The 27,644-nt window shown below is 43.2% G+C and overlaps 2 protein-coding genes across 2 annotated transcripts; one reads left to right on the top strand and one right to left on the bottom strand.

Moving 5' to 3' along the window:
- Positions 1–3,766: 3,766 nt before the first annotated feature.
- LOC115176411 (antizyme inhibitor 1) lies at positions 3,767–11,637 on the top strand. The gene is made up of 12 exons (XM_029736442.1): positions 3,767–3,986; positions 4,724–4,846; positions 6,270–6,601; positions 7,027–7,200; positions 7,570–7,742; positions 7,861–7,995; positions 8,824–8,905; positions 9,043–9,117; positions 9,373–9,535; positions 9,721–9,836; positions 10,080–10,294; positions 10,595–11,637. The coding sequence occupies exons 3-12, from the start codon at positions 6,500–6,502 to the stop codon at positions 10,707–10,709; spliced, it is 1,350 nt and encodes a 449-aa protein (XP_029592302.1). The 5' UTR covers positions 3,767–3,986; positions 4,724–4,846; positions 6,270–6,499; the 3' UTR covers positions 10,710–11,637.
- A 3,879-nt stretch (positions 11,638–15,516) lies between these two features.
- Positions 15,517–22,066, bottom strand: LOC115177173 (Krueppel-like factor 10). Its single transcript, XM_029737729.1, has 4 exons — positions 21,865–22,066; positions 17,836–18,084; positions 16,832–17,672; positions 15,517–16,511 (listed from the first exon to the last, which is right to left on the bottom strand). The coding sequence occupies exons 1-4, from the start codon at positions 21,904–21,906 to the stop codon at positions 16,207–16,209; spliced, it is 1,437 nt and encodes a 478-aa protein (XP_029593589.1). The 5' UTR covers positions 21,907–22,066; the 3' UTR covers positions 15,517–16,206.
- Positions 22,067–27,644: the final 5,578 nt, after the last annotated feature.

Raw genomic sequence — 27,644 nt, 5'->3', positions numbered from 1 at the left:
ACTTTACAGTAAATCTAATCTAGTATGTCTGAATTATTATGGACTGCCTAGGGCAGAAAGGGGGTGGAAGGTTTTAAAGAGGGAAATTGTGTGAGATAAGCATTATTTTGTATTATTGTTTCAGTGGCAGATTGGATCTATTTGTCAACCTCTCTGATACTAGTGTTACAAGGCCAACATGTCCAAGGCTCGAGTCCAGAATCAGACTCAGTGACTTCAGGAAAATGTTAGAGACTTGAGAAGAGAGGGATACCGGAGTGCTTTTACAGTTTCCTTTTGAATGTGTTTATTCAGAGTTCAGAGTAACCTGTAAAACACTTTTTATATATAGAATGAAATAGAATAGAATTTTGGTATTTTATAGTAAATTAGCGCAATGCAGTAGCTTTTATTTACTGTGGTCAAATTCTCTGACTGGATTTACACAGTTTGTATTTGACCCTGCTCAAAATTCAGCTTAGAGAAAAGGTCTGTGTAGAGGTAGTTTTACTTATCAACATTCTTTGGCAAATGCATAAGGCTGAAACACCATGGTGTAACTCACAGCATTAGAAACAAGTACTAGATCAAGACCCATTGTATAATGCAGAGACTGATGATTGACTGTATTCATTTGGATTTAGCCATTTCAACCTCCCCATATCTCTTCTACACAACAAAGAGTGGAGTGATTCACTTGACCTACCAAAGGACATGCGCTTAGACAACCACTGTAATGCCAGTTATTCAATGAAGAATTGAGTTTTCCACTAGGTTCACTAGTCTTGTGACATTGTGCTTTGTTGCAGTGTAACATAACACTATCTAAGAACTGTGAGGAATTCCTTAATTTGTACTAAAATGTAACTATTATATTTTTGTTGGAGGTGTAGTGATTTGTAAAGGCAAATAGGATTGATACTAATTACACAAATAGGTTTCCCTATTATAGGAACAATAACAATAACATACATTGCTTATTGATTATTTAAAGTTCCACTATGATTTATTATCACAATCCATAGAGTCCTCTGATAAACGAACATGGAGCTTTCATTGTGTGTACAATATGTGGTGTTTGCTCATGCAACAGTAATTGTGTTCATATCGATTGGCTGTTGATCATACTAAATAACTCTGTGTATATAATCTAGGCTTCAGTGGGGTGATATTTTGATGTAATCTGGCCCTGTTTGCAAATGAGAATTCCAGTTGCACAATGCACGCCACTGGAGTGTTTTCACTCACTGTGGGCGGTACACACTTCGACAGCAAGTGTGCTCAGTGTCCCGGGCTATTATGATCACAACAATGAAATTAAACATTATGTTTTTCTGGAAGCCACTTTAGATGCTATGTGTGATTATGATTAGACTCAATGCATACCCTCATCTACAGTCTTGGAGAACAGACACAAAGCTCGGAACAGATTCTTTTGTGTTGTGGTCCATAGGATAAACTTTCACTTTCAAGTCTTGACAATTGGCCAAGAAACTTGTGTTTGAGCAAAACAAACAGAACCATTGTGTATTTTTCCCTTACCAATACCCATAGCTCATCTGACATTATGAGTTCACACTCCTCTAACCACCATCTATCTAAGATAAACAGGCCACACGTGTGGTTTTGGACTTTGCACATAAGCTATGTATCGGTGGCTATTCATAGGAGCTAAGTGCATGTCCTAAGCTTACTCTATCATTATATAATAAGGAATTGAAATCATATTTGGTCCTTTGCAGGCTAAATACAAAGTGATCAGGGCCAATTGAGAATCATATGGGACCAATAATATTAGTATCATAATTGTTCTTAGCTATAAAAAAAAATGGTGTATATTATTACAGTTTGAATTGTAATGCATAAACAGGCACAGTTATCCATATATTTCATTTCAACGTTCATTGTCTACCGTGGACATCTACTGTGGTTGCTGAAAATGGACATTGACCACAAAACAAGACAGCTGATATGGATTCCTGTAAGACAACGTGTATGAAAATAAGAAAGGGTACAATAACAGTAGCCTGTTTTTATATATTCTAAATATAATATAAAAAAACAGTTCCCAAAATATACAATTTCATGAAGTGCAATTTTCATTCTCACATGCATTTAGCCTATCAACTGATAAACGGCACTTGTGAAACCCGGTATGGGTGGTATGCTGGTGGTGTGTCTGAGCCTTAGGAGCCATGACTAACTTCTAAAGGTGATCATAGCCCATACCACAATGTAAACACATACAATCTCTGTATGCAGAGAGCAGCATAGGTTTGTGGCTGCATTAGACAAGTTTTAGGATAGTCTGGCTGGCTGTTCAGACAGATCGCGGATGACTACACTAACTAATTACTCTATTAATCCATTGTCTGTATAAAAAAAAATAATACATCACAACAAAATGTAATATTACCTACATAACCAAGTTATCATTGATACAACAGTCAACGGGGGAATAAAAAAAAACGGTCAAATGAATAAATTTGCAGGTACCCAGTCCCCCTGTCTGAAATTAAATTAATGTAGTTTTTCCAATTTGGAATAGACCTCCTTCTCCACCAATAGTCAAGAAGGGTGACGTGTAAATTCGTCTGTGGGAAATATACTCCTTTGCGTCTTCAGAGGGAAGCAAAACTTCACAAACTCTCCGCAGACAAGGCAACGTGAACGTCGAGGAAATCAAGAGGCAACGTGAACAAGGCAACGTGAACATCGTGGAAATCAAGAGGCTGAGGTTGTTTAAAAAAAAAACACCTGCAACCTCATTTCACGCTGTTGAACTTGAAGCGTGTGTTTCCAGAATACAAGAGAAGAGTACCAGTGACATTTTGTGGACAACATTTTACAGTTATCGCGGTGCCATGGGAAAAAGCACGAAGACGTAACCAAGGTAACAATACTATCTGATTGAGACGTTATATTCTCAAAACCATAGTAGTATATTCTGGCAATAGTTGAATATTAAAGGGCATTCAAACAATAACAATCCATCTATCCCGCCACTGTTTTGGTAAATAGCTGAGGAATGGGGCTGGAGAAATCTAATTTATAGACAGAACTATGGATGAAATGGTCTGACCATATAAAAAATGACCTTTGAGGCTATACAGTGTTTGTTTACAGTTAGATTGTTTACAAAAAAATGTGGTTGACAAGCTTATATTTTGGGTTGTGACAGGATACGGCAGTTGAACTAAGTTCAGAGGCATTTATGAGCTATTTTCAATAATCGATGGGTAGAGATCGTTCATTTAAAAGTTGTATTTAAAAAAAACAATTATACATTTTTATAAATAATGAGTTTGATTAAACATAATTCTCAGCATATCAATAGCATAGGTATAATTGTAAATAATATGATCACAACAACTAGATATCACACATGAGGAAAAGACAATAACGCTTAGAATTAAAATACAAGCCAGACAACCTATCAGTCGCATTTGCTTTGACAGCTCGAAAACCCCGCCTATCTGACGTCATCCCCTTTCGTTCCAAAGATTTTATAAGCAAACCAAGATAGACCACGCCTATCGTTTCCAACAGGAACAAATGAGTCATAGTGGGCAGAACAAGCAAGGAGGTGGGCAGAGCCAAGCACGAGCTAGCGAGATCCTATTTGCCTGTTCCAGCATACATCTGCATATTTCCGTTAGGGAACGCCTGTGTGAAGTGCGTAAATGCAATAACCCAACTCGCTGGCCACTGGGCTTCCTCTCACCACCAAATTTGGTAGTGAGTGGAAACGCCAAGCGAACGCTTCACATTTAATAACTCCAGTGAAATATCTGTCTCATTGTTCTATCTGTGTTCTTTCTCTCTCTCTCGACTTCGGCAGTTTTGTTCGCTGCGTAGCTACGAAAGGGTTCGATTTAGCGTCAAATTTCGATCTGCACCTCGGCTTTGATGGCATTTTTTCTTTCCTATAGTGCCCCCGCCACTCTTTGAAAATTCCACCTAAAAGGAAAAAACGATCCACCCCAAATATTGGGTTTTATTCTCACGTAAGTACCTACTAGCTAGCTAGCTTGCTATGTAAGTGGTTAACGTTAACTGTTTAAGGAGGGAAAGTAGCTACAGTTAGCCGCAGCTAGCTACGATAGCTAGTTAGGCAATGAACGATCTAGCTAACGACTGACTGTCATTATTGTCGTCATTCATCAAAGTTATTTAGCTAGCTATTTTAGTTTACTAGATATTATCATAGCTAGCTAGCCAACTGTGCTAGCTAGATAATTAACATTAGCTACGATTACTTAAACGTTATCGGTGTTTCTAGCACTCGGAGTCTTATTTACAGCCCTTTTATCACACAGGGTTAGCTAATGTTCGCCTGCTGAGTTGGCATGTAATGTAAGTTAGCTGGCTAGCTAGCTATGGATGGTTTGTTTTGAAATTTCAGTGTTGTGTTATTTTGGAAACACAACAGTGGTACAATCAATAGCTATTTAGTTGAGGTTGGAACTTAGTTAACAACATTTAACATATTAGACAACATAAGGTACAACGTGGCACTTGCATTCATTCAAAATTGAGAAATAATGATTTGAGATGACAACCATAACAACCTAAAGAGAATTTCACACCTGTTATAGCTTTGAAAACCACCAGTCCCTAACAATCAATGAACCTATCTATGTCTTGCTTTCCCATTCAGTATTTAATTTGATCTCATCTAATCCTCAGAGCCATCTTTGCCTCTCTTTCCTCTTGACTCAACTGTATCTTGTCTTCTGTGTAGGTGTACAATTATTACCCAGAGGGCTTAGGGGCGGCTCTCCGCCGAGAGCCGTTCGACTTCAACGCCGAGCCACCTTGGGAACCTAGCTGATAGTGGGGGAGCTCCATCTCCTAACTCGTCCATGTGAGTAGACATCAGGTCACGTAGGAGGAGTAATGATCTCGGTTCAGTTTAGCCTCTTAGATCATAATAAATCTAAAATACTACGGACAGGTTGACCCTGATCCAAGATCAGCACTCCTACTCTGAGACGCTTTGTGAATACGGGTCCAGGTCACGCTGACACCATAACCCAAGCATGTCCTTGTGGTGACTTTTGTAATAACAATAGCATAGTGTTGTGCTACTTTTATCTGATGCTCTCTGTCCCTGTTTTTACTGGTGACTGGTTAGATCCAGTAACAGAGAGGAGGGGCCACTCAGCTATGAGTCATAGTTGTAACACAATGTTTCCCATCTTCACCTGTAACCTAAATATTATGATTTCTTTGTGTATGTCATGTTTTTTATTTTATTTATTTTTATTTCACCTTTATTTAACCAGGTAGGCAAGTTGAGTTAGATTTGTGATATGCTTTTATTTACTCCCAGGTCTTTGTTCCAGTGAAGTTGGTGGTCTGTAGAATTAAGCATTTTTCAAAGTTGCACAAACGTTTTTGTCCATTAACCAAAAAGAGACCATAATTTGTGACCTTTGATTTTTTTTTGTCTTAATTGTAGTGGGTTGTTGTCAGTGTTTTCACAGACTGCTGAGATGTTGTTTTAGTCATGCCACGGCTGGCCTGTTTCTTAGTGCTGTTCCAGCTTGCTATCATGAAGCTGTCTCTGTGTTTTTGAACTGCCAGTACAAGGCTCCCAGCCACAGAACAGAGACAGGGAGACACACAGCACCCTTATGATCACAATAGTCCAACCTGGCTGTGCGACACTGCACCCCTCTGATCACAGACAGTGTTCTGTTCCAGTCCAGCCGTCAGACATTACAGTCTGAGGCCAACCAACCAGACATTGTGTCACCGCACACACCCAGGCCCACAGACCCAGGCCCACAATGCTCTACTGACTGATGTGTTATGTAACATTATTGAATGCAGAGATCTGACATCCCATGCCGCTGGTATTGTACGCAGATAATGCCATCAAAAGAAACCTTTATGGGTCACTGCCAGTGGGATTAATCCTAATTGTCGGGAGTAATTGATGGTAAGGTAAACTCCATGCCCCAGAGATCTTGTTTTCACAGTGGCTGTCCAGACACCCAGGGCTTCCCATACACAGCCCCATAACGTGATTTCCACTGAGACCTCTGATTGGCTGCCCTCACAAATATCTTGGTTCACAGCCGGAAAACATCCTAAAGGCTTAACTGGTCAAACTTAGTGTAACATTTAGAGAAAAGTAGACCAACTGCTTTTGCCTTTTTCTGTCAAATAATTCCCTATTTCTTTCCCCCCATTTTTGTAATGATTAGATGGATCTAATTTTCCCCATCCACTTCAATAGTTAGGGCTATATTTCACACTGCCTCTCTTCCTGTGTTTTCCAGTTTACTGCATACTATCTAAGGGCTCAGAGAGCGACCACTTCACCCAGGGGCTCAGAGAGCGACCACTTCACCCAGGGGCTCAGAGAGCGACCACTTCACCCAGGGGCTCAGAGAGCGACCACTTCACCCAGGGGCTCAGAGAGCGACCACTTCACCCAGGGGCTCAGAGAGCAACCACTTCACCCAGGCATAATTCTTTATGACTGGCAGATTAGCGGACAACAGTTGAGATGAAGGGACTAGCTGATGAACCAAACTACTCCGTCGCCCTGCTGGAGGGAGCCATGGCCCTCAGCGATGTCGTTGAGAACCACATTTATGAACAAACACTGGTAAGTACTGTAAAGAGACATTCTCTGTACATTAAAATACTTGTGTATCAAAGTTGTGCCCATGGAAATGAGATTAGTTGATTGCCTAATCCAGAAATAGATTGATAAATTCTAGCAATCAGCACGTAAATAAATTGAGGATGTGACAAATACAATGCTGCTTTGTAAAACTGTGTGCCAGTCTCCTCTCACTTGGTTGAAGTGGCAGGTTAATGAGTCATTGTGCCCGGTGACCACACTCTATATGCTTTCAGTTCACACCAGTGGAAAAATTAGGTTGCGGATCGCTCTTATGTAATTGTATGGTGTTGGATGAGAGACAGTAAGAATAATCAGTCATTGTGTACTTGACAGATACAGGTGAATGACATCATAGCATGCTAGACAGCCAGTAAACCTGTCGTGTCATGTTTTTCCTCCCTCAGGCTGGGAAGAATGCGTTCTTCGTGGCAGACTTGGGGGTCCTTATGAGGCAACATGTTCGCTGGCGAACCCACATGCCCCAGATGCGTCCCTTCTACGCTGTCCAAGCCAACAGCAGCCTGGCTGTCATTGAGATCCTAGCTGCTCTCAGCACTGGCTTCATCTGCACCAACAAGGTGCCTGCAGTGCTCTCTCCCGCTACTACTGTCATAACACTGCAATAGCATAACAGACAACCTGTCCAGATCAAATTGCATTTTACTGTAGATTAATTTACGGGTCCTTTTCCACAGCTTTAGGATGTGTTTTTCAGTTAAATACATTTTATAGATTCATGGCTTACATCAGTTGCAGCTTCTCACAGCTGTTTTGGATCGTTTTGTTGGGCCAATTACTGCTTTATAACGGCTTCATAATTCAACTGGCCTCTATTCACAGAAAATAGGAAGGAGCGCCATCTAGTGGAGAAATGTCTCGCCACAGAGCATGGCTCCTTCACTACTTAGAGCTGTAATGTCAACGTTGTTGTTTTTGTGTCTTTTCAGTATGAGTTGGAGCTTGTGCAGGGCTATGGCGTTCCCTCTGAAGACATTATCTACAGCGGTGTGTGTAAGCAGCTCTCCCAGATCAAGTACGCAGCTAAGAACGGCATCGACTTCCTGGTGTGTGACAACGAGGCCGAGCTACGCAAGATCGCTCGCTGCCATCCCCGTGCCAAGTAGGTGTCCATGTAACTGTTATTTTAAAAGTCTATATTTCATACCCTCTACAATACAACTACAATGGCTATAGATATGAAATCCCTAAAAACGATAATCTCCCTCGTCTCTGCTCAGACTGCTGCTGGAGGTGGCCACAGAGGCTTCCAGCGAGGGTGAGGAGATGGGCATGATGTTTGGCTCCAAGCTGAAGGACTGCAGACACCTGCTGGAGAGCGCCAAGAAACTGGGCCTGCAGGTGGTGGGGGTCAGGTGAGTCCTTCTGCAATGCCACCTTTCCTCTCTAGTCAGAGTTCATTATTATATTCTAGGTTTTTCTCTTTTGTCTTTTAATTATGTGCTAATAAATGAAACTGTATGTGTGCAGCAGAATTGTGTGCCTGTCTGTCCAAAGCTATTTTCACCCTGAGGAAAAAATAGTTTACTGTATCATTGGGGATTGACCATTGAACAATTCAGCAGTGTTTTTTTTGTTGGCCTGAATAATATAGTCACTTGCCCAAAAATGTGAAAATAGTTGTTTACACCCAAATTGCCGTAACTTGTCGGTCACTTAACAATAGGGAGGAAGTAGAGAGATCTGTTTTACGGGCCTGCTACATTGGACGTATAACTTCCGCAGAATGTGAGACACTCCTATTAATTTCAACAAAACCCTGGGTGTAAGCGTGCCGGCTCCCCAAGAGGTTTGCGCTGCTCGAGCTGAACTACATTCTGGTTCTATTTTCAAGATTTCAACATGCAGCTCACAGCCGAGATCAATAGGACATAGTGGCTAGCGCGCTGACCACAAGTTAAGCTTCCAGTTTAAAAAAAAAATCACCTGCCTAATGAAGCTGCCCGGCTGCCATAAATTGGCCGTCTTTCATTTAAACAATGGAGATGAACCAGACAGATCAGTTTTAGGTTAGGCCTACTGGAACTTTTAGCAGTTTTGTTGTTTCATTTTTTTAATAACATTTTTAATCACTTTGGGTGACCTCAGCAGGCTCAACTTGCCCGAGTGCTCGGTTTACGTTCCTCAGTCGATCCCTGATTATATGGTATTCTCATGACGTCATCATTATCCCCATGATGCAGGTTCCACATTCCCAGCTCCTGTGACAACCCTCAGGCCTACAGCCATGCAGTGTCTGACGCTCGCTGTGTCTTTGACATGGGGGTGAGTTAGCTAGTGCTTACGTTATGGGACTTTGAATGTGCATAATATGTGAAGGAGACAGACAGAAATATGACCCACCCTCCTATTATATTTTGTTTTAAAAGTTTACAATTATTTTTCTGTAATGTTGTTTTCAGGAGGATATTGGCTTCAGTATGACAATCCTGGATATTGGAGGTGGATTCAACGGCTCAGAGACTCAGCTGAAACAGGTCATTATTGTATAATAGTTAGCTCGTTACATAGTACTGATTTAGATGGATTACTTCAGCTGAATTAAGTTGTGACTCGGTCAGTCAATGGTCACAAACCACTTCACCCTCTTTCTGACGTCAGGCCTGTACTAGTAATGTATTTTTCAGAGGAAAGCCTTCACACAGCTTTCCTTTTTGAATTTGAACAAACACACTCTATTGAATACCTGTTAGGCAGGTGCTGATTTTTTTTCTTCTTCTCTCTGGTAACAGATTAACAGTGCAGTCAGGCCGTTGTTGGACCTGTACTTCCCTGCATCGTCTGGCGTCTCCATCATGGCAGAGCCTGGCAGTTACTACGTGTCCTCCTCCTTCACCCTGGCTGTCAACATCATCGCTAAGGAAGTAGGCGCCCGGGATCTTCATGGCAATCACGGTCAGGGGCAGTACCTTCTCAATACCTAGCATATGAAGTCAAATGAACTTCCATGGTGTGGTGGGCTGGTCAAAATCAGTGCTATAGTAAACGTGGTTCAGCAGACCTAGATGCTCCAGTAGACCAGCACACACCTTTTCTACTATTTTTGTCTCATGACTCTTGTCTGCCATACCTCTTTATAGATGAACCATCTCCCAACGATGAGCCAGAGTTCCTGTACTACATGAACGATGGGGTGTACGGCTCGTTCACTAGCAAGCTAGCAGACAATGTGATTCCAGCCCCGGCTCTGCCCAAGGTGAGTTTTGGCTTCAGGGCTTAGTAAACTAAATCTAAATAAACAAAATGACTAATGAAATGCATGAAATTGCAACGATTTTGCATCACTAATCAAAGTTCAGTTCAATTCAATTTCCTGTCCCAAGCACCCTAGAGTGAATTTTAGGCTACATCCCAAATGGAAACCCTATTCCCTATTTACTCATAATCATGGCCCATAAGTCTCTCTAAATGACTCTCTCTGTGTCCCTGGATGTTCCAGAGCGGTGTGTCCGAGGAACCGGTGTTTGCCAGCAGTCTGTGGGGTCCGTCGGGTGATGAGCTGGACCAGGTAGTGGATCAGTGTCTGTTGCCAGAGCTCAGTGTGGGAGACTGGCTGATCTTCAACAACGCTGGGGCCTACTGTCTGGGCCCTCCGTCTACTTTCACAGATTTACCCAGACCCCCCGTCTACTACACCATCTCTACTGGAGACTGGTAAGAGACAGACGAATGTCAGGGTCAGGCTGGCACTGCCACTGTTTGAAATGGGGAGCTGTTGAGGATTTGATTTGATTTATTGTTTGAGGTGAGTTTCCCCCATTTAATATATGTAAAGTGCTTTCACCATCTGGAAAAGTGTTATTAAATTACATCAGTTTATTTATTTGGGACCTACTGGTTTTTATTTTAACAGTTGTGTGCTGCCATTGACTTAGTTTTTTTCTTTATTGTTTTGGTAGTCTTTGAAGTGAAGATTAATTACTTTCAACAAGTTTTGTTTTTTGTTGTTGACAGGTTTGAGATGCAGGATGCTGGTATCACCCAGGACATCAGCATGAAGAACTTCTCTCTGGTCCCCTACTTCCTCCACTCCGGCCAATCAGACGAAGCCCTGTCGGTCCCAGCTTAGGCTAGCTGAACCAATCCCATGTCTCTGCTGTGCTGACCTCACCTGGTCAACATTCCAATGGGAGGAAAAGACTGAATGGTGCTTGCTGGCTAAAAGCTTTTTATTATTCATTTCATAAGGAATTTAGCTTTTTGGGGTGGGGGGTGACAAGCCCTATACAGTATGTTGTTGGCTCTCTTAAGGACTAGCACAGGTGTTCCTTTTCCACATGCAATAAAATGGATGAGTCTGTAGGGATGGAACTCCCACCTATGTGGTTACAGTTTACATACAGTAAATGGAATTTAAAAGTTAATATTTGAAACGTATTATATTGCCTATGTCTCCTTTTGCCAGTCTTGTAAATTCAATTGTCTACCTACTCAAAGTGGAGCAGTTGCTTATTTTAACAAAACCTGATGTTTTAAAGCCATTTTTGGATGCTTTGCTAAAACATATTTATTTATGTTTTATTTTTTTTATTTTTTTGTGCTATGAATATCTGATCCCCTGGCATTTATGATCAGTCAGTATTTAAAAGGGGGCATACAGTAGCCAATGACGCATCCCAAATGGCACTCTATTCCCTATTTACTGCACTACTTTTGAACAGGGCCCATAGTGCACTACTTTTGACCAGATCCCTATCTAGGGAACAGTGTCATTTGGGATGCATATAACAGTACAGTTCCTCAGATGAAGGGGTACTCTATTTGACTCAAGCAATATGAGTACAGAATATCATTCACCAAACATCTCGTTGATAGGGAGCTTGTGCTCACACTCTAAATATAGACCGTCTTGAGACTATCATAATGTAATATTGATGTTTCATTTGTTTTTTTTAAATCCCTCTTACAAGTCTCTGTGGAAAGAATTGTCCAATGTCTGTAAATTGGTCTCCAGTTTTGCCTAAAGTAAATTAATATAAAAGCTCTCTGAATCATAATGTGTATATGTTGTTCTTGCTGGTAAAATATACATTTTCACCCACTGCTTATTAACAGCACTGTTATACTGGTAACATGAGCCACTATACCAAACATACTCAGGGGACAGTTTATTAGGTACACCCATCTAGTACTGGGTTGGACCCCCTTGCCTCTAGAACAGCCCAAATTCTTTGGGGCATGGAAACATTGATCAATTGATATCAAATAAAATGCTTTTGGTCACATATGCATATTTAGCAGATGTTATTGCAGGTGTAGTGAAATGCTTGTGTTCCTAACTCCAACAGTGTAGTAGTATCTAACAATACACACATCTAAAAGTAAAAGAATGGCATGAAGAAATATATAAATATTAGATTGAGCAATGTCGGAGTGGCATTGACTAAAACACAGTAGAATAGAATACAGTATATACATAAAGCCGTATGTAAACATTCAAGTGACTAGTGTTCCATTATTGAAGTGGCCAGGGATTCCAAGTCTATGTATATAGGGCAGCAGCCTCTAAGGTGCAGGGTTGCATAACTGGGTGGAAGCTGGCTAGTGATGGCTATTTAACAGTCTGATGGCTGCTCTCGGTCCCAGCTCATATGCACCTGTATTGACTTTGCCTTCATGATGATAGCGGGGTGAACAGGCAGTGGCTCGGGTGGTTGTTGTCATTGATGATCTTTTTGGCCTTCCTGTGACATCGGGTGCTCTAGGTGTCCTGGAGGGCAGGTAGTTTGCCTCCGGTGATGTGTTGAGCAGACCGTTGCGAGTGTAGCAGTTGCCGTACAAGGCGGTGATACAGCCCGACATGATGCTCTCAATTGTGCATCTGTAAAAGTTTGTGAGGGTTTTAGGGGCCAAGCCAAATTTCTTCAGCCTCCTGAGGTTGAAGAGGCGCTGTTGCGCCTTGTTCACCACACTGTCTGTGTGGGTGGACCATTTCAGATCGTCAGTGATGAGTACACCAAGGAACTTGAAGCTTTCCACCTTCTCCACTGCAGTCCCATCGATGTGGATAGGGGCGTGCTCCCTCTGCTGTTTCCTGAAGTTCACGATCAGCTCCTTGGTTTTGTTGATGTTGAGTGAGAGGTTATTTTCCTGGCACCACTCTCCCAGTGCCCTCACCTCCCTGTAGGCTGTCTTGTCATTGTTGGTAATCAAGCCTACTAATGCTGCAAACTTGATTGAGTTGGAGGCGTACGTGGCCACGCAGTCATTGGTGAACAGGGAGTACAGGAGGGGGCTGAGCACGCACCCTTGTGGGGCCCCAGTGTTGAGGATCAGCAAAGTGGAGGTGTTGTTTCCAGTACCCAGTTGCACAGGGCGGGGTTCAGACCCAGGGCCCGAACTTAATGATGAGCTTGGCGGGTACTATGGTGTTGAATGCTGAGCTGTAGTCAATGAACAGCATTCTTACATAGGTATTCTTCTTGTCCAGATGGGATAGGGCAGTGCGATGGCGATTGCATCATCTGTGGACCTATTGGGTAAGCAAATTGAAGTGGGTCTTGATCCTTAACTAGCCTCTCAAAGCACTTCATGGAACAATGGTGGACATCTTGAAGCAAGTGGGGACAGCAGACAGGGATAGGGAGAGATTGAATATGTCTAAACACCAGTCAACTGGTCTGCACATGCTCTGAGGACGTGGCTTGGGATGCCGTCTAGGCCGGCAGCCTTGCGAGGGTTAACACGCTTAAATGTCTTACTCACGTCGGCCACGGAGAAGGAGGGCCCACAGTCCTTGGTAGCGGACCGTGTCGGTGGCACTGTGTTATCCTCAAAGTGGGCGAAGGTGTTTAGCTTGTCAGGAAGCAAGGTCAAGAGACCTAACGTGTGCCAGGAAAACATTCCCCACTCCATTCCGCCACCAGCCTGTACCATTAACACCAGGCTGGATAGAGCCATACTCGTGCTGCTTACACCAAATCCTGACTCTGTCATCAGCATGACGCAACAGGAACCAGGATTCATTGGACCAGGCAAAGTTTTTCCACTCCTCAATCGTCCAGTGTTGGTGATCGTATGCCCAGTGGAGCCGCTTCTTCTTGTTTTTAGCTGATAGGAGTGGAACCCGGTGTGGTTGTCTACTGCAACAGCCCATTCATGACAAGGACCGACGAGTTGTGCGTTCCGAGATGCCACCACTGTTGTATGCCGTTATTTGCCTGTTTGCCTTTTAGCTTGGACGATTCTTGCCATTCTCCTTCGACCTCTTATCAACAAGCAAGTTTTCGCTCATAGGACTGCCACTGACTGGATGTTTTTTGTTTGTCGCACCATTCTCGGTAAACCCTATACACTGTCGTGCATGAAAAGCCTAGGAGGCCAGCTGTTTCTGAGATACTGGCACCGACGATCATAACACGTTCAAAGTTGCTTAGGTCACTCGCTTTGCTCAATCTAACATTCAATTGAACAGCAACTGGATGCCTGTCTGCCTGCTTTATATAGCAGGCCACATGAATCAGTCTCTGTAGGAGCAAACCATATTCGGAAAATGTGCTGGTGTACCTAATATACAGTGTATATTCCACTAGAACAGGGTGTGTTGTCTATTTTCGACTGAGGATAACAATGTTGAGTAGGTGGTTTTATGTTCACGCTACACAGAAAGTGAATGCCTCTCAATGGAAGGACACTCTGGTGACCTCACCTACTATTCAGTCACAACATCGCCTTGAACTGACACTGATACACACCCAGAAAGAGAGGTATACTACAAAGCAGGATCAATGAGCTTTGGGCAGCTAACTTTAATAAACAACCAGAAATAACAGTTGATTTTCTGGTTCATTAAGAAAGCTAAACATAGATACACTATATATACAAAAGTATGTTGACACCCCTTGAAATTAGTGGATTCGGCTATTTCAGCCACACCCGGTTCTTATAGGTGTATAAAATTGAGTACACAGTTATACAATCTCCATAGACAAACATTGGCAGTAGAATGGCCTTACTAAAGAGCTCAGTGACTTTCAATGTGGCACAGTCATAGGATGCCATCTTTCCAACAATTCAGTTTGTGACATTTCTGCCCTGGTCAACTGTAAGTGCTGTTATTGTGAAGTGGAAACGTCTAGGAGCAACAACGGTTCAGTAGCGAAGTGGTAGGCCACACAAGCTCACAGAACAGGACAGCCGAGTGCTGAAACGCGTAGCGAGTAAAAAAATAATCTGTCCTTGGTTCCAACACTCCCTATCGAGATCCAAAAACATCAGCAAAAGAACTGTTTGTCGGGAGCTTCATGAAATGGGTTTCCATGGCCGAGCAGCCTCACCCAAGCCTAAGATCACCATGCGCAATGCCAAGCGTCGGCTGGAGTGGTGTAAAGCTCGCTGCCATTGAACTCAAGCAGTAGAAACACGTTCTCTGTAGTGATGAATCACTCTTCACCATCTGGCAGTATAACGGACGAATCTAGGAAGGGACAAAAAATTGTCAGACTCCAATCACCCCAGTCATACTGTTCTCTCTGCTACCGCATGGCAAGATGTACCCGGAGTGCCAAGTCTAGGTCCAAAAGGCTCCTTAACAGCTTCTACCCCCAAGCCATAAGACTGCTGAACAATTCAATAAATGCCCCCCCGTTTGTACACTGCTGCTACTTGCTGTTTATTATCTATGCAGTCACTTTCCCTCTACCTACATGTACAAATTACCTTGACTAACCTGTACCCCCGCACATTGACTCGGTATTATTATTTTGTTACTTTTTATTTTAGTTTATTTAGTAAATATTTTCTTAACTATTTCTTGAACTGCATTGTTGGTTAAGGGCTTGTAAGTGAGCATTTCATGGTAAGGTCTACACCTGTTGTATTTGGCGCATGTGACAAATACAATTTGATTTGAATTCAACACAAATACAACAAACTAGTAAAGTTTTACACATTTTATTTCACCTGTAACAAAATAATAAAAATGTATGTAATTTAGTCAAGTTAAATATAAAACATTTTCTCTTAACATTCCATCTTTGGCCAAACATAACTCTCATGAATATTAAATATACAGTGTATTGAGCACATTCAGTTGGTAGAAAAACAATTAATGCACAAGATCTAATAGTCAAGAAGTTTTGCAATCCATAATGGTAATTGACTTATTTGGTGGGCTCAGAGATTCTGAAAGAGTCTATTTAAGGCTCTAGTTGTTCACAGATTTGACTTCTACATTTCTGTACCTTGAACCACACTTTGGAGGTTGCCACAGAAAGAGCGGACAGTTGCCACCACTACAACCAAATGACAAGAGGTTGATCTCGTCTCGTCAGTAGTTCAAAGCACAGTTGTAAAATATAATATTTGTATAATCTTCAACAAGTAAGAGCTGATCAAACTTAATAGAAAAGGAGTAAAACCCTGCTATCATTCATCACACATTAAACTGCCAATAACATAATATCTCAAGTGGACCTGAATGAAATATGACATTATAAGTCAAGAAACTTTAAACATGTCTAACAACTTTAGTTTTTTAAGAATTCAACATGTAATTAATTGCATTGAAGTCTTCAGTGAGCAGTATCACAGTGAATGAGTTATTTCCCATCTAATGAAGAAACAGCTTATTCTACAGGGTCTTTAAGGCAAGAGTTTATTCCGGGCAGAGAACGAAGGAACGGTGCTGAAAACACTACATGTGTAACATCAACGCTGTGACAGACTCCCATCTGCCAACAGGGCTTCTTGTTGGTGTCCAGGTGTCGACGGGCGTGCTTGGCCAGGTGGTCGCTACGCATGAAGCGGCTGTGGCACATGGGGCAGGCGAAGCGCTTCTCTCCCGTGTGGGTTCTACGGTGGCGTGATAGCTCATCGGATCGGGCGAAGCGTCTCTCACAGCCTTCCCACCTGCATTTGAAAGGTTTCTCACCTGAACAGAACACATAGAGGAAAGACTAGTGTTACAGCAGAACACACACACACAGTCAGCCATACAGGCTAAGAGGGTGATTACCTGATCTTGTTATTACGGCATGTAAAGAGGTCTTTGAACGTTGTGGCTTTAGTGCAATCACAGCACCAATAAGGTAGCAAGAAAAAGCCAAAGAAAAGAACACCAACTTTAAAAAAAACTGAGATAAGCTCTGTTGTTATTCCTGCAATATGTAATGCTTGTGTTACTTGTAAACAAAATGGCCACTACCTGAATTTGTAACATTTAAACCAGACTCCCCACCAGCCCTGTCTTACCTGTGTGAGTCCTCATGTGAGCCTTGAGGTGGGAGCTCTTAAAGTAGGTCTTGCCACAGTCCTCGTGGGGGCAGAAATGGCTGCGGACTCTGGACACCTCAGCGGGCTGTGGGCTACTCCACTGGACCACTGAGGTGAAGCCTGGCGCTGGGGCGATGGCTGGCAGCTTGGTGCCACCAGGTGTCAGCACTGACGGCTGGATCCCGACAACTGGCCAGGAAACCAAGAAGATGATAGGGCCCTTTGTCACCTGGTCGCCCATGAAGAAAACTGAAGGAGGGCCAACTGCTGCTGACTGTTGTTGGTGACTGGTCTCTACCATTGGAATATGATTGTTCGCTGCAATGGGCACAGCAGGTAGTATCTGGCAGTAAACCGGAACAGGAGAAACCCCACAGTTGACAGGGGACACCGATGTAGGTTGGTGGATTTTACCAACAGAGGCTGGCAGAGTCACAGTAACCGGAGCCTGGGTGGTAGCCAGTTCAGCAGAGGAGTCAAGGGGTGTCATGTTCCCTTTGGAGTCCCTGCCAGATAGCCTATCTGCCAGGGGGTTGATGCTTTCTGGGCTTGGCTGGGGCTGGGGAGGCAGGGGTTGGGTTAGTCTGTGCTCCAGGGGGGCGGCTGGACAGATGCTCCAGCTGCAGTGCTGTGCGTCTGCAGTGTGACGGATCACACTGGTGGCCTGTGATCGGGGCTGGCTGACCATCTGTGGCTGTGTCAAGCCCTGCAGTGCTGGCTGTGGGTTATGGCTCTGGCACCAGGAGGTCTGTACTGTCTCTGGAGCAGGATGACTGTGAATGGCCTCAAAGTTTGGCGGGCTGTATGGCGGGGTCATACACTGAGACGGAGGGTAAAAAAAAACAAGGAAGTGGTTACGAAACGATATAATCTCTACAATGTGTGAGGTTATATTTATAAAATTTCACTTAGTATGGAGGATTATCACAGTGAATGTATGTGACAGAACTTGAGAGAACACACAAGTAACACAGGAAATTTACCAGAGACTCATAAACCTCAGCCGGGTCAAGTGAGAGACGAGAGTCATCCTCTGAGAAGTCAGAGGAAGGGGTCAGAGGTCGGAACTGTCTATGCTTGAAGCTCCTGGACGTCCTGGCTTTCCAGTGGGTGTTCATGAACATAAGAGCCTCCACCGCCTCCATGTCTCCCACGGCCATAGGGTGACAGTGGGACTCTTCATGGTTCTGACTGCCAGGATAGTACAGCTCATCAACTTCCATTGTGCCACTCTGTTAACAGATAAAGAAGTATACACTGAGTGTACAAACATTAAGAACACCTGCTCTTTCCATGATATTGACTGACCAGGTGAATCCAAGTGAAAGCTATGAACCCTTATTAATGTCACTTGTTAAATCCACTTCAATCAGTGTAGATGAAGGGGAGGAGACAGGTTAAATAAGGATTTTTAAGCCTTGAGACAATTGAGACATGGCTTGTTCATATGTGCCATTCAGAGGGTAAGTGGGCAAGACAAAATACACTGCTCAAAAAAATAAAGGGAACACTTAAACAACACAATGTAACTCCAAGTCAATCACACTTCTGTGAAATCAAAATGTCCACTTAGGAAGCAACACTGATTGACAATACATTTCACATGCTGTTGTGCAAATGGAATAGACAACAGGTGGAAATTATAGGCAATTAGCAAGACACCCCCAATAAAGGAGTGGTTCTGCAGGTGGTGACCACAGACCACTTCTCAGTTCCTATGCTTCCTGGCTGATGTTTTGGTCACTTTTGAATGCTGGCGGTGCTTTCACTCTAGTGGTAGCATGAGACGGAGTCTACAACCCACACAAATGGCTCAGGTAGTGCAGCTCATCCAGGATGGCACATCAATGCGAGCTGTGGCAAGAAGGTTTGCTGTGTCTGTCAGCGTAGTGTCCAGAGCATGGAGGCGCTACCAGGAGACAGGCCAGTACATCAGGAGACGTGGAGGAGGCCGTAGGAGGGCAACAACCCAGCAGCAGGACTGCTACCTCCGCCTTTGTGCAAGGAGGAGCACTGCCAGAGCCCTGCAAAATGACCTCCAGCAGGCCACAAATGTGCATGTATCTGCTCAAACGGTCAGAAACAGACTCCATGAGGGTGGTATCAGGGCCCGACGTCCACAGGTGGGGGTTGTGCTTACAGCCCAACACCGTGCAGGACATTTGGCATTTGCCAGAGAACACCAAGATTGGCAAATTTGCCACTGGCGCCCTGTGCTCTTCACAGATGAAAGCAGGTTCACACTGAGCACGTGACAGACGTGACAGTCTGGAGACGCCGTGGAGAACGTTCTGCTGCCTGCAACATCCTCCAGCATGACCGGTTTGGCGGTGGGTCAGTCATGGTGTGGGGTGGCATTTCTTTGGGGGGCCGCACAGCCCTCCATGTGCTCGCCAGAGGTAGCCTGACTGCCATTAGGTACCGAGATGAGATCCTCAGACCCCTTGTGAGACCATATGCTGGTGCGGTTGGCCCTGGGTTCCTCCTAATGCAAGACAATGATAGACCTCATGTGGCTGGAGTGTGTCAGCAGTTCATGCAAGAGGAAGGCATTGATGCTATGGACTGGCCCGCCCGTTCCCCAGACCTGAATCCAATTGAGCACATCTGGGACATCATGTCTCGCTCCATCCACCAACGCCACGTTGCACCACAGACTGTCCAGGAGTTGGCGGATGCTTTAGTCCAGGTCTGGGAGGAGATCCCTCAGGAGACCATCCGCCACCTCATCAGGAGCATGCCCAGGCGTTGTAGGGAGGTCATAAAGGCACGTTGAGGCCACACACACTACTGAGCCTCATTTTGACTTGTTTTAAGGACATTACATCAAAGTTGGATCAGCCTGTAGTGTGGTTTTCCACTTTAATTTTGAGTGTGACTCCAAATCCAGACCTCCATGGGTTGATAAATTGGATTTCCATTGATTATTTTTGTGTGATTTTGTTGTCAGCACATTCAACTATGTAAAGAAAAAAAGTATTTAATAAGATTATTTCATTCATTCAGATCTAGGATGTGTTATTTTAGTGTTCCCTTTATTTTTTTGAGCAGTATATTTCAGTGCCAGGCGCACCGGTTTGTTTCAAGAAATACAACGCTGCTGGGTTTTTCACACCAAACAGTTTTCCATGTGTATCAAGAATGGTCCACCACCCAATAGACATCCAGCCAACTTGACACAATTATGGGAAGCATTGGAGGCAACTTGGGCCAGCATCCCTGATACAACTATTAAGGCCCAGTGCCCTACTTCTCTGAGAATATATATGTATACCCGACATACACACTACTGCATAAAGTTTGGGGTCACTTAGAAATGTTCTTGTTTTTTTAAAGAAAAGCAAAAACAATTGTCCATTAAAATAACATAAAATTGATCAGAAATACAGTGTAGACATTGTTAATGTTGTAAATGACTTTTGCAGCTGGAAACGGCTGATTTTTAATGGAATATCTACATAGGCGTACAGAGGCCCGTTATCAGCAACCATCACTCCTGTATTCTAATGGCTCGTTGTATTAGCTAATCTGTTTATCATTTTAAAAGGCTAATTGATCATTAGAAAACCCTTTTGCAATTATGTTAGCACAGCTAAAAACTGTTGTCTGATTAAAAAAGCAATAAAACTGGACTTCTTTAGACTAGTTGAGTATCTGGAGCCTCAGCATTTGTGGGTTCAATTACAGGCACAAAATGGCCAGAAACAAAGGACTTTCTTCTGAAACTTGTCAGTCTATTCATGTTCTGAGAAATGATGGCTATTCCATGCAAGAAATTGCCAAGAAATTAAAGATCTCATACAATGCTGTGTACTACTCCCTTCACAGAACAGTGCAAACTGGCTCCAACCAGAATAGAAAGAGGAGTGGTAGGACCCGGTGCACAACTGAGCAAGAGGACAAGTACATTAGAGTGTCTAGTTTGAGAAACAGACAACTCACAAGTCCTCAACTGGCAGCTTCATTAAATAATACACGCAAAACACCAGTCTCAACGTCAACAGTGAAGAGGCGATTCCGGGATGCTGGCCCAGGCAGAGTTGCAAAGAAAAAGCCATATCTCAGATTGGCCAATAAAAAGAAAAGATTAAGATGGGCAAAAGAACACACACAGGACAGAGGAACTCTGCCTAGAAAGCCAGAAAGACAGCATTCCAGAGTCAGCAGGATGTTTTTATTTAACTAGGCAAGTCAGTTAAGAACAAATTCTTATTTTACAATGACGGTGACACTGGGCCAATTGTGCGCCACCCTATCAGCCTCCCGATCATGGCCGGTTGTGATACAGCCCAGGATCAAACCAGGGTATGTAGTGACGCATCTAGCACTGAGATGCAGTGCCTTTGACCGCTGTGCCACTCAGGAGCCCCTATGTGCAATGGCAAAATGTATAGAATTGCCGTAAATGAACTTTAAAACTAAAAAATGTATCTCTGCTGTCAAGTAAACAAGTAAAATGTTTTGCTTACTTAAGGCTCCGAAAAGGCTTAGGCCAGCCCTGGCTACTGGTATACTACATTGTACTATAGTTAAGAGAGTTCAGTCATTTAACTGCACAAATCAGTTGACTGCATGTGTGGGTGTGGGTATGGATGTGGGTACGCAGACCCGCCAGCCACTGCGGCCCCTTATGAGGAGTTCAGAATTTGTGCCCCCTATCAAAGTTCAGAATTTTGTGAACTTAGTGATCGGCTAGTGTTTCCCAGCACTTTTGCCTTTAACACAGTTACCCAGCAGATGCACCGGGCGTGCTGCTTATACAAACAGTCCCACGCCCCCTCCCACAAGCTACGCAGAGAGATGGGACTCAAATCTACTGTCCTACAAATTCAACTAAATCTCAACATCCACTTATTATTACTGAAAATATCTCAAAAAGTTGTTTACATTCAAAACCTATTCCAAATAGATATATGCACCTTTTTTTTTAAACAAAATGTAATCATCCAACATCCCCCTAACGTTAGTGGTTTCTAAATACTTAAGTGAGAATGAGGATTGTAGCTACTTACATTGTTTTGGCGCTCGACAAAGGACGACATACATTTTCTCATATTCGGAGACAATGTATCGAATGTAACTTAACTGTGTTAATGAAGTGGTGTGTGACAGTCGGACTTGTGGTAAATGTTACAATATATGTTTCCCTTGTCCTTTTTCTAGTTCCGTTCATCCATAATTTCAAATGCAGTGGGATACAGAGGGGCCGGTCTCTACTTTCAGCCAATCAGACACAAAGGTGTGTTAGACAGAAACCAATAAGAGAAGAATTAACGCGTGATCAGGTGCTGATGTGGTCCGTGGAAACAGCGTGGTACACAACAGCATCACCGTGTGAAAATACCGCTGCGAATCCTCTTTTCCCGAGTTGAGTGAGTCACATAAAACCCCTAACATGACGAATTGTCGAATTTGGAAAGATATCAGTTATTTTCCAGTCTACTGAACTACGTCTGATGATACTTTAATTGTTATATTATATTACATTATTTTACACATCTGATATTTTTGGTACAAATAAAAAATAAACATTAATGTTTTGAAGTCAATAAGACTTGATTTAAAAATATAAAATCCAATATTATATAGCAAACTGGTCTCATAGACTATACAATATAGTAAACGTAAATCCTTGATACCAAATTTGTATCATATACTACATTTGGTATGGTTGCATAAAACAGGAGGGTGGTTGGGTAGGTGTATAACATGAACTTCTAGCAACTCAAAGGTTGTGTGTTCAAAACTCATCATGAATCTCTTCATCATTTTAGCTAATTACCAACTTTGCAACTACTTACTACTTTGTATCTACTTTGCAACTACTTAGCATGTTAGCTAACCATTCCCCTAACCGTAACCCTTTTAGCTAACCCTTCCTCAAACCTTAACCCTTTTAGCTAACTCCTAACCTTAACCCCAAACCCCTAGAGCTAACGTTAGCCACAACAAATTGGAATTCGTAACATGTCATAAGTTTAGCAAATTCCTAACATTGTTCATTTTGCAAATTTGTAACATATTATATGAATTGTAATTCATAACATTTCATACGAAATGGATGATGGACATCCACAAATGAACACATACCATACGAAACGTAAGACATCATACTAAATGGATCGTCTCGGATACAGAATAATACGAAATGCTCCGAGACCACATTGCATATCTGGTTTTGATATCTGGTTTCCAACAACAGGAGAGTTGCTGGTTTGAATCCCAGCTGACAGGAACAATCTGGTGAGAGTTAAAGTGTTCCTGTCATTGTGCCCTTGAGCAAGGCACTTAACTCTATCTGCTACAGACAAAAGCATTTTTTTTTCTATATTCCCTTTAACCTCAAGGGATTTAAACCTGGGTAGATAAAGCCTAAACTTTATTTATTTAACTAGGCAAGTCAGTTGAGAACAAATTCTTATTTACAATGACAGCCTATCGGGGAACAGTGGGTTAACTGCCTTGTTCAGGGGCAGAACAACAGATTTTTACCTTGTCAGCTCAGGGATTCGATCCAGCAACTTTTCAGTTACTGACCCAACGCTCTAACCACTAGGCTACCTGCCACCCCAATGTGGCTGTGTACAGAGAGAGACATCGCCCTATTAAGTGTCTGTGCGGTTTTTGGACTGCTGCCCTCAGTAGGGCAGGTAGTGTTCTATCCTGCCAACAGAGATGGTAAGTAAAGGTAAGTCGTAAGTGTCAGCTGTCTAGACGATCCTCCATGGGGCAGAGACTGGGAACAATGGGAGGCTGCAGACAGAGACAATAGTGAAACATACACACAGACTGCCTCCCAAATGGCCCCCTGTTCCCTTAGCAACGTACTACTTTTGACCAGGGACCATAGGGTAGTGTACTATATAGAAAATAGGGAGCTATTTGTTACGCAACCACAGCCAGGCAGCACGGCAGCTCCAGGCCTCTGGGTGGTGGTACTGTCTATCTGACATTGAATGAAAATATTTAACCTCTTACCTCCATTAAAATAACTGACTATAAATGAAATAACAAAATATTTAATTCAGTCCAGTCAGTTGTGACTCACTGAACTCTTTCCATCAAGTACAGTGTTCCTTAAAAGAGTTAACTCCATTACTAGTTCACTGTATCACAGTATCATGTAGTGTCAATGCACGGTCTCTAGACGGCCAGCGGTCTCTAGCTCTGGGTGCCAAGCTTATGTACTGTACATCTCGGCCAAGTAGTGTGTCCTAAATTCAAGTTGTAATGCAAATAGATGGGGTTGTATCTGTAGTGTTGGCCTAACTTTGAGGCTTGAGGCAACTGTGCCAGTACAGTATCTTGTGATCAGAACCTTATAGGCTATCTGAGCTGCTGCTATTCATCTGAGATTATTGCTGGAATGGAGGTGTGGCAAGAGGGCCTGGGCACAGTCCCTGAATCCATCCCTTTTTCTCAGAAGAGACCAGGAAAAGCCCAGCAGTGTCCATCCCTCCCCTTTTCTCACATAAATGCCAGCAGTCACATTACACTGAACTGAACTCTGAAGCTGGGTGGCTTGTGAGATTGTAGTGCATGGGGGAGTGAGAGGTGGTTGCATGCCTCTAGGCCTAGACAGACCCATATTAGATTACTAAATTTTTTTAAAATTTTAACCAGGCAAGTCAGTTAAGAACAAATTCTTATTTTCACTGACGGCCTAGAAACAGTGGGTTAACTGCGTTGTTTAGGGTCAGAACGACAGATTTTTACCTTGTCAATTCGGGGATTCGATCGTGCAACCTTTCGGTTACTAGTCCAACGCTCTAACCACTAGGCTACCTGCCGCCCCATTAACATTAACACTAGACGCAGACTTATTCCAGTTTATCCCACACTGACCAGTCCTAAACTCAATCTTTTAAAAAAAGTCCCAGCTAGCAGTACAGAGGAGTTATTTTGAAGCCTCAGTCCTCAGTGATCTTGTTACTGAGCTGGTCTGAGTGACGAGAGCTGGTGTCGTCCCAGTTGATGTGGGCCTGTTTAGTGGTGGTGAAATAGCAGTGGAGAGAGGCTCAGCGTTTGGTCTTCAGAGTGTACATTGGAGGATTGTAAAATGTAAATCTTAAATCCTGGAGACATTGGCACTGTTTAATGATGCCTAAGAGACTTCCCCCTGTGTGAATGGGTGAGACCTCGTTTCAAGTGTTCTTTCAAATACTTTTAGGAATTTCAATTAGTCCACCTGGCATGCCAGATGGGTGATGTTTGTACTTTTGGGACTATTCTATTGTGCAAGGCAAGTTCAGTCAAGTGCAGCTAAAGTTTTTGTTGTCTATCATAGTAAACAAATATGATTTGAAACCAGGTGGGGTGGGGATTACTTTAAGTAAAGGACACCAGGGTTTTACTCCAAATACTCCCCCACACAATAAGGCTCTAACTACAGTACTCCTCCGCTTATTTACTTGGGGCAGTGTTTTTTTCCCCCAAGATGGCGTAGCAGTCGGATGTGTGTTTGTCTTGTCCCGTATAAATAGTCGTTTTCCTAGTTTTTTTCATTTATATTTCGTATATATTTTACTCACTTTCCATCTACGGACTGAATATACTTTCCTGCAACCCGCCTCACCCAATGTGGTACGGATCTGCTATTTTTATACTTTAGAACCGGAACCCCCATCAGAAGGTAGCCAGCTAACTAGCTACTAGCTAGTAGTCAGTTAGCCACTGCTAGCGGTCTTCACCGTTAACTCGAACACCAGCCAGCTTCAGCTCGGTCAATACCTGCTAGTCTGCACAGCGCGATATCAACCCAGAGCATATCGGACTGCTTTACTGCATCAACGGATTCCTGCCGCAAGCTCTGGACCACTACACCGGATCATCACAGCTACCTAGCTGCAATTGAGTGGCTACTGCTGGCTAACGCCTCTGTCTTGAAGCAAGCGCCAGTTAGCCTTGAGCTAGCCTCGAGCTAGGCCCATTTCCCGGCTAGCCGAAGAGGTCTACTAGCTAATTCTTGAGCTACAATACCTCTTTTGCCAATTGGCCTGGACCCTTTATTGCCGACACGGAGCCCCGCCGCTCCATCATGACTGGTCTGCCGACATAATTGTCCGAGGTGGTTTCAACAGGCTTTTCCGTTGCAAGGTTGCCGAAGACCCATCTGCTAGCCCCGGCCCGCTAGCTTTCTGAATCGCCGTGTCTCCAGCTCGCCTAGCGTTGTAGCGACTACCGAACGGCTCCCTGACTCACCTATTGCTGCTCATTGGACCCTATGATCACTCGGCTACACATGCCTCTCCCTAATGTCAGTATGCCTTGTCTACTGCTGTGTCAGTTAGTTATTATTGTTTTATTTCACAGTAAAACAAACACAGTTCACAGTCTTCTGATCCCTCCTGTCTCAGCCTCCAGTATTTATGCTGCAGTAGTTTATGTGTCGGGGGGCTAGGGTCAGTCTGTTACATCTGGAGTATTCTCTTGTCTTATCCGGTGTCCTGTGTGAATGTAAATATGCTCTCTCTAATTCTCTCTTTCTTTCTTTCTTTCTTTCTTTCTTTCTCTCGGAGGACCTGAGCCCTAGGACTACCTGGCATGATGACTCCTTGCTGTCCCCAGTCCACCTGGCCATGCTGCTGCTCCAGTTTCAACTGTTCTGCCTGCGGCTACGGAACCCTGACCTGTTCACCGGACGTGCTTGTTGCACCCTCGACAATTACTATGATTATTATTATTTGACCATGCTGGTCATTTACGAACATTTTAACATCTTGACCATGTTCTGTTATAATATCCACCCGGCACAGCCAGAAGAGGACTGGCCACCCCTCATAGCCTGGTTCCTCTCTAGGTTTCTTCCTAGGTTTTTGGCCTTTCTCAGGAGTTTTTCCTAGGGAGTTTTTCCCAGCCACCGTGCTTCTTTCACATGCATTGCTTGCTGTTTGGGGTTTTAGGCTGGGTTTCTGTACAGCACTTTGAGATTTCAGCTGATGTACGAAGGGCTAAATAAATAAATTTGATTTGATTTGATTTAGAGCCCCCAGCCCCGCCCAACATGCCTTAGCTAGCTCTTTTGTCCCACCCCCCATACATGCAAAGACCTCAACTGGCTTAACTGGTTCCTCCAGAGACCCAACCGCTCTCATCGTCACTCAATGCCTAGGTTTACCTCCACTATACTCACATCCTACCATACCCTTGTCTGTACATTATGCCCTGAATCTATTCTACCACTCCCAGAAATCTGCTCCTTTTTTCTCTGTTCCCAACGCACTAGACGACCAGTTCTTATAGCCTTTAGCCATACCCTTATCCTACTCCTCCTCTGTTCTGTTGGTTGTGTGTGTTAAACAACAGTGGTTGATACTGTAATCCTAATTCTACTCTCACTAAATCCAGGCTATAGTAAATGGTTCTACTAAACTCAAATATATTTCACACACGGGCCTCACAGAGACAACCGCATGATATACTTCAATTCCTAGTATTATATCTTAAGGGTGTAGAGAAACAGTAATATATTATTATATAATATATTATTGACAGAACTCCTTCCTGCCATCCTCACTTCCAACATTTTCTTTCTTATAATATTCCAATTGAATGCCTTTATCTATATACTGTTCCTCGTCCTCCTCCATATCAAAAATCCCCTTACAACGGCTCTCAGTCCTCAGACCAAATAACCAGTTCTTGATTCGTTTATCTCATTACATTTACATTTAAGTCATTTAGCAGACGCTCTTATCCAGAGCGACTTACAAATTGGTGCATTCACCTTATGATATCCAGTGGAACAACCACTTTACAATAGTGCATCTAAATCTTTTAAGGGGGGGGGGGG

This window comes from Salmo trutta, chromosome 37 (genome assembly GCF_901001165.1).
Source record: "Salmo trutta chromosome 37, fSalTru1.1, whole genome shotgun sequence".
In the NCBI taxonomy this organism is placed as follows: Eukaryota; Metazoa; Chordata; class Actinopteri; order Salmoniformes; family Salmonidae; genus Salmo; species Salmo trutta.
This window is presented reverse-complemented; position numbering and strand designations above follow the sequence as displayed.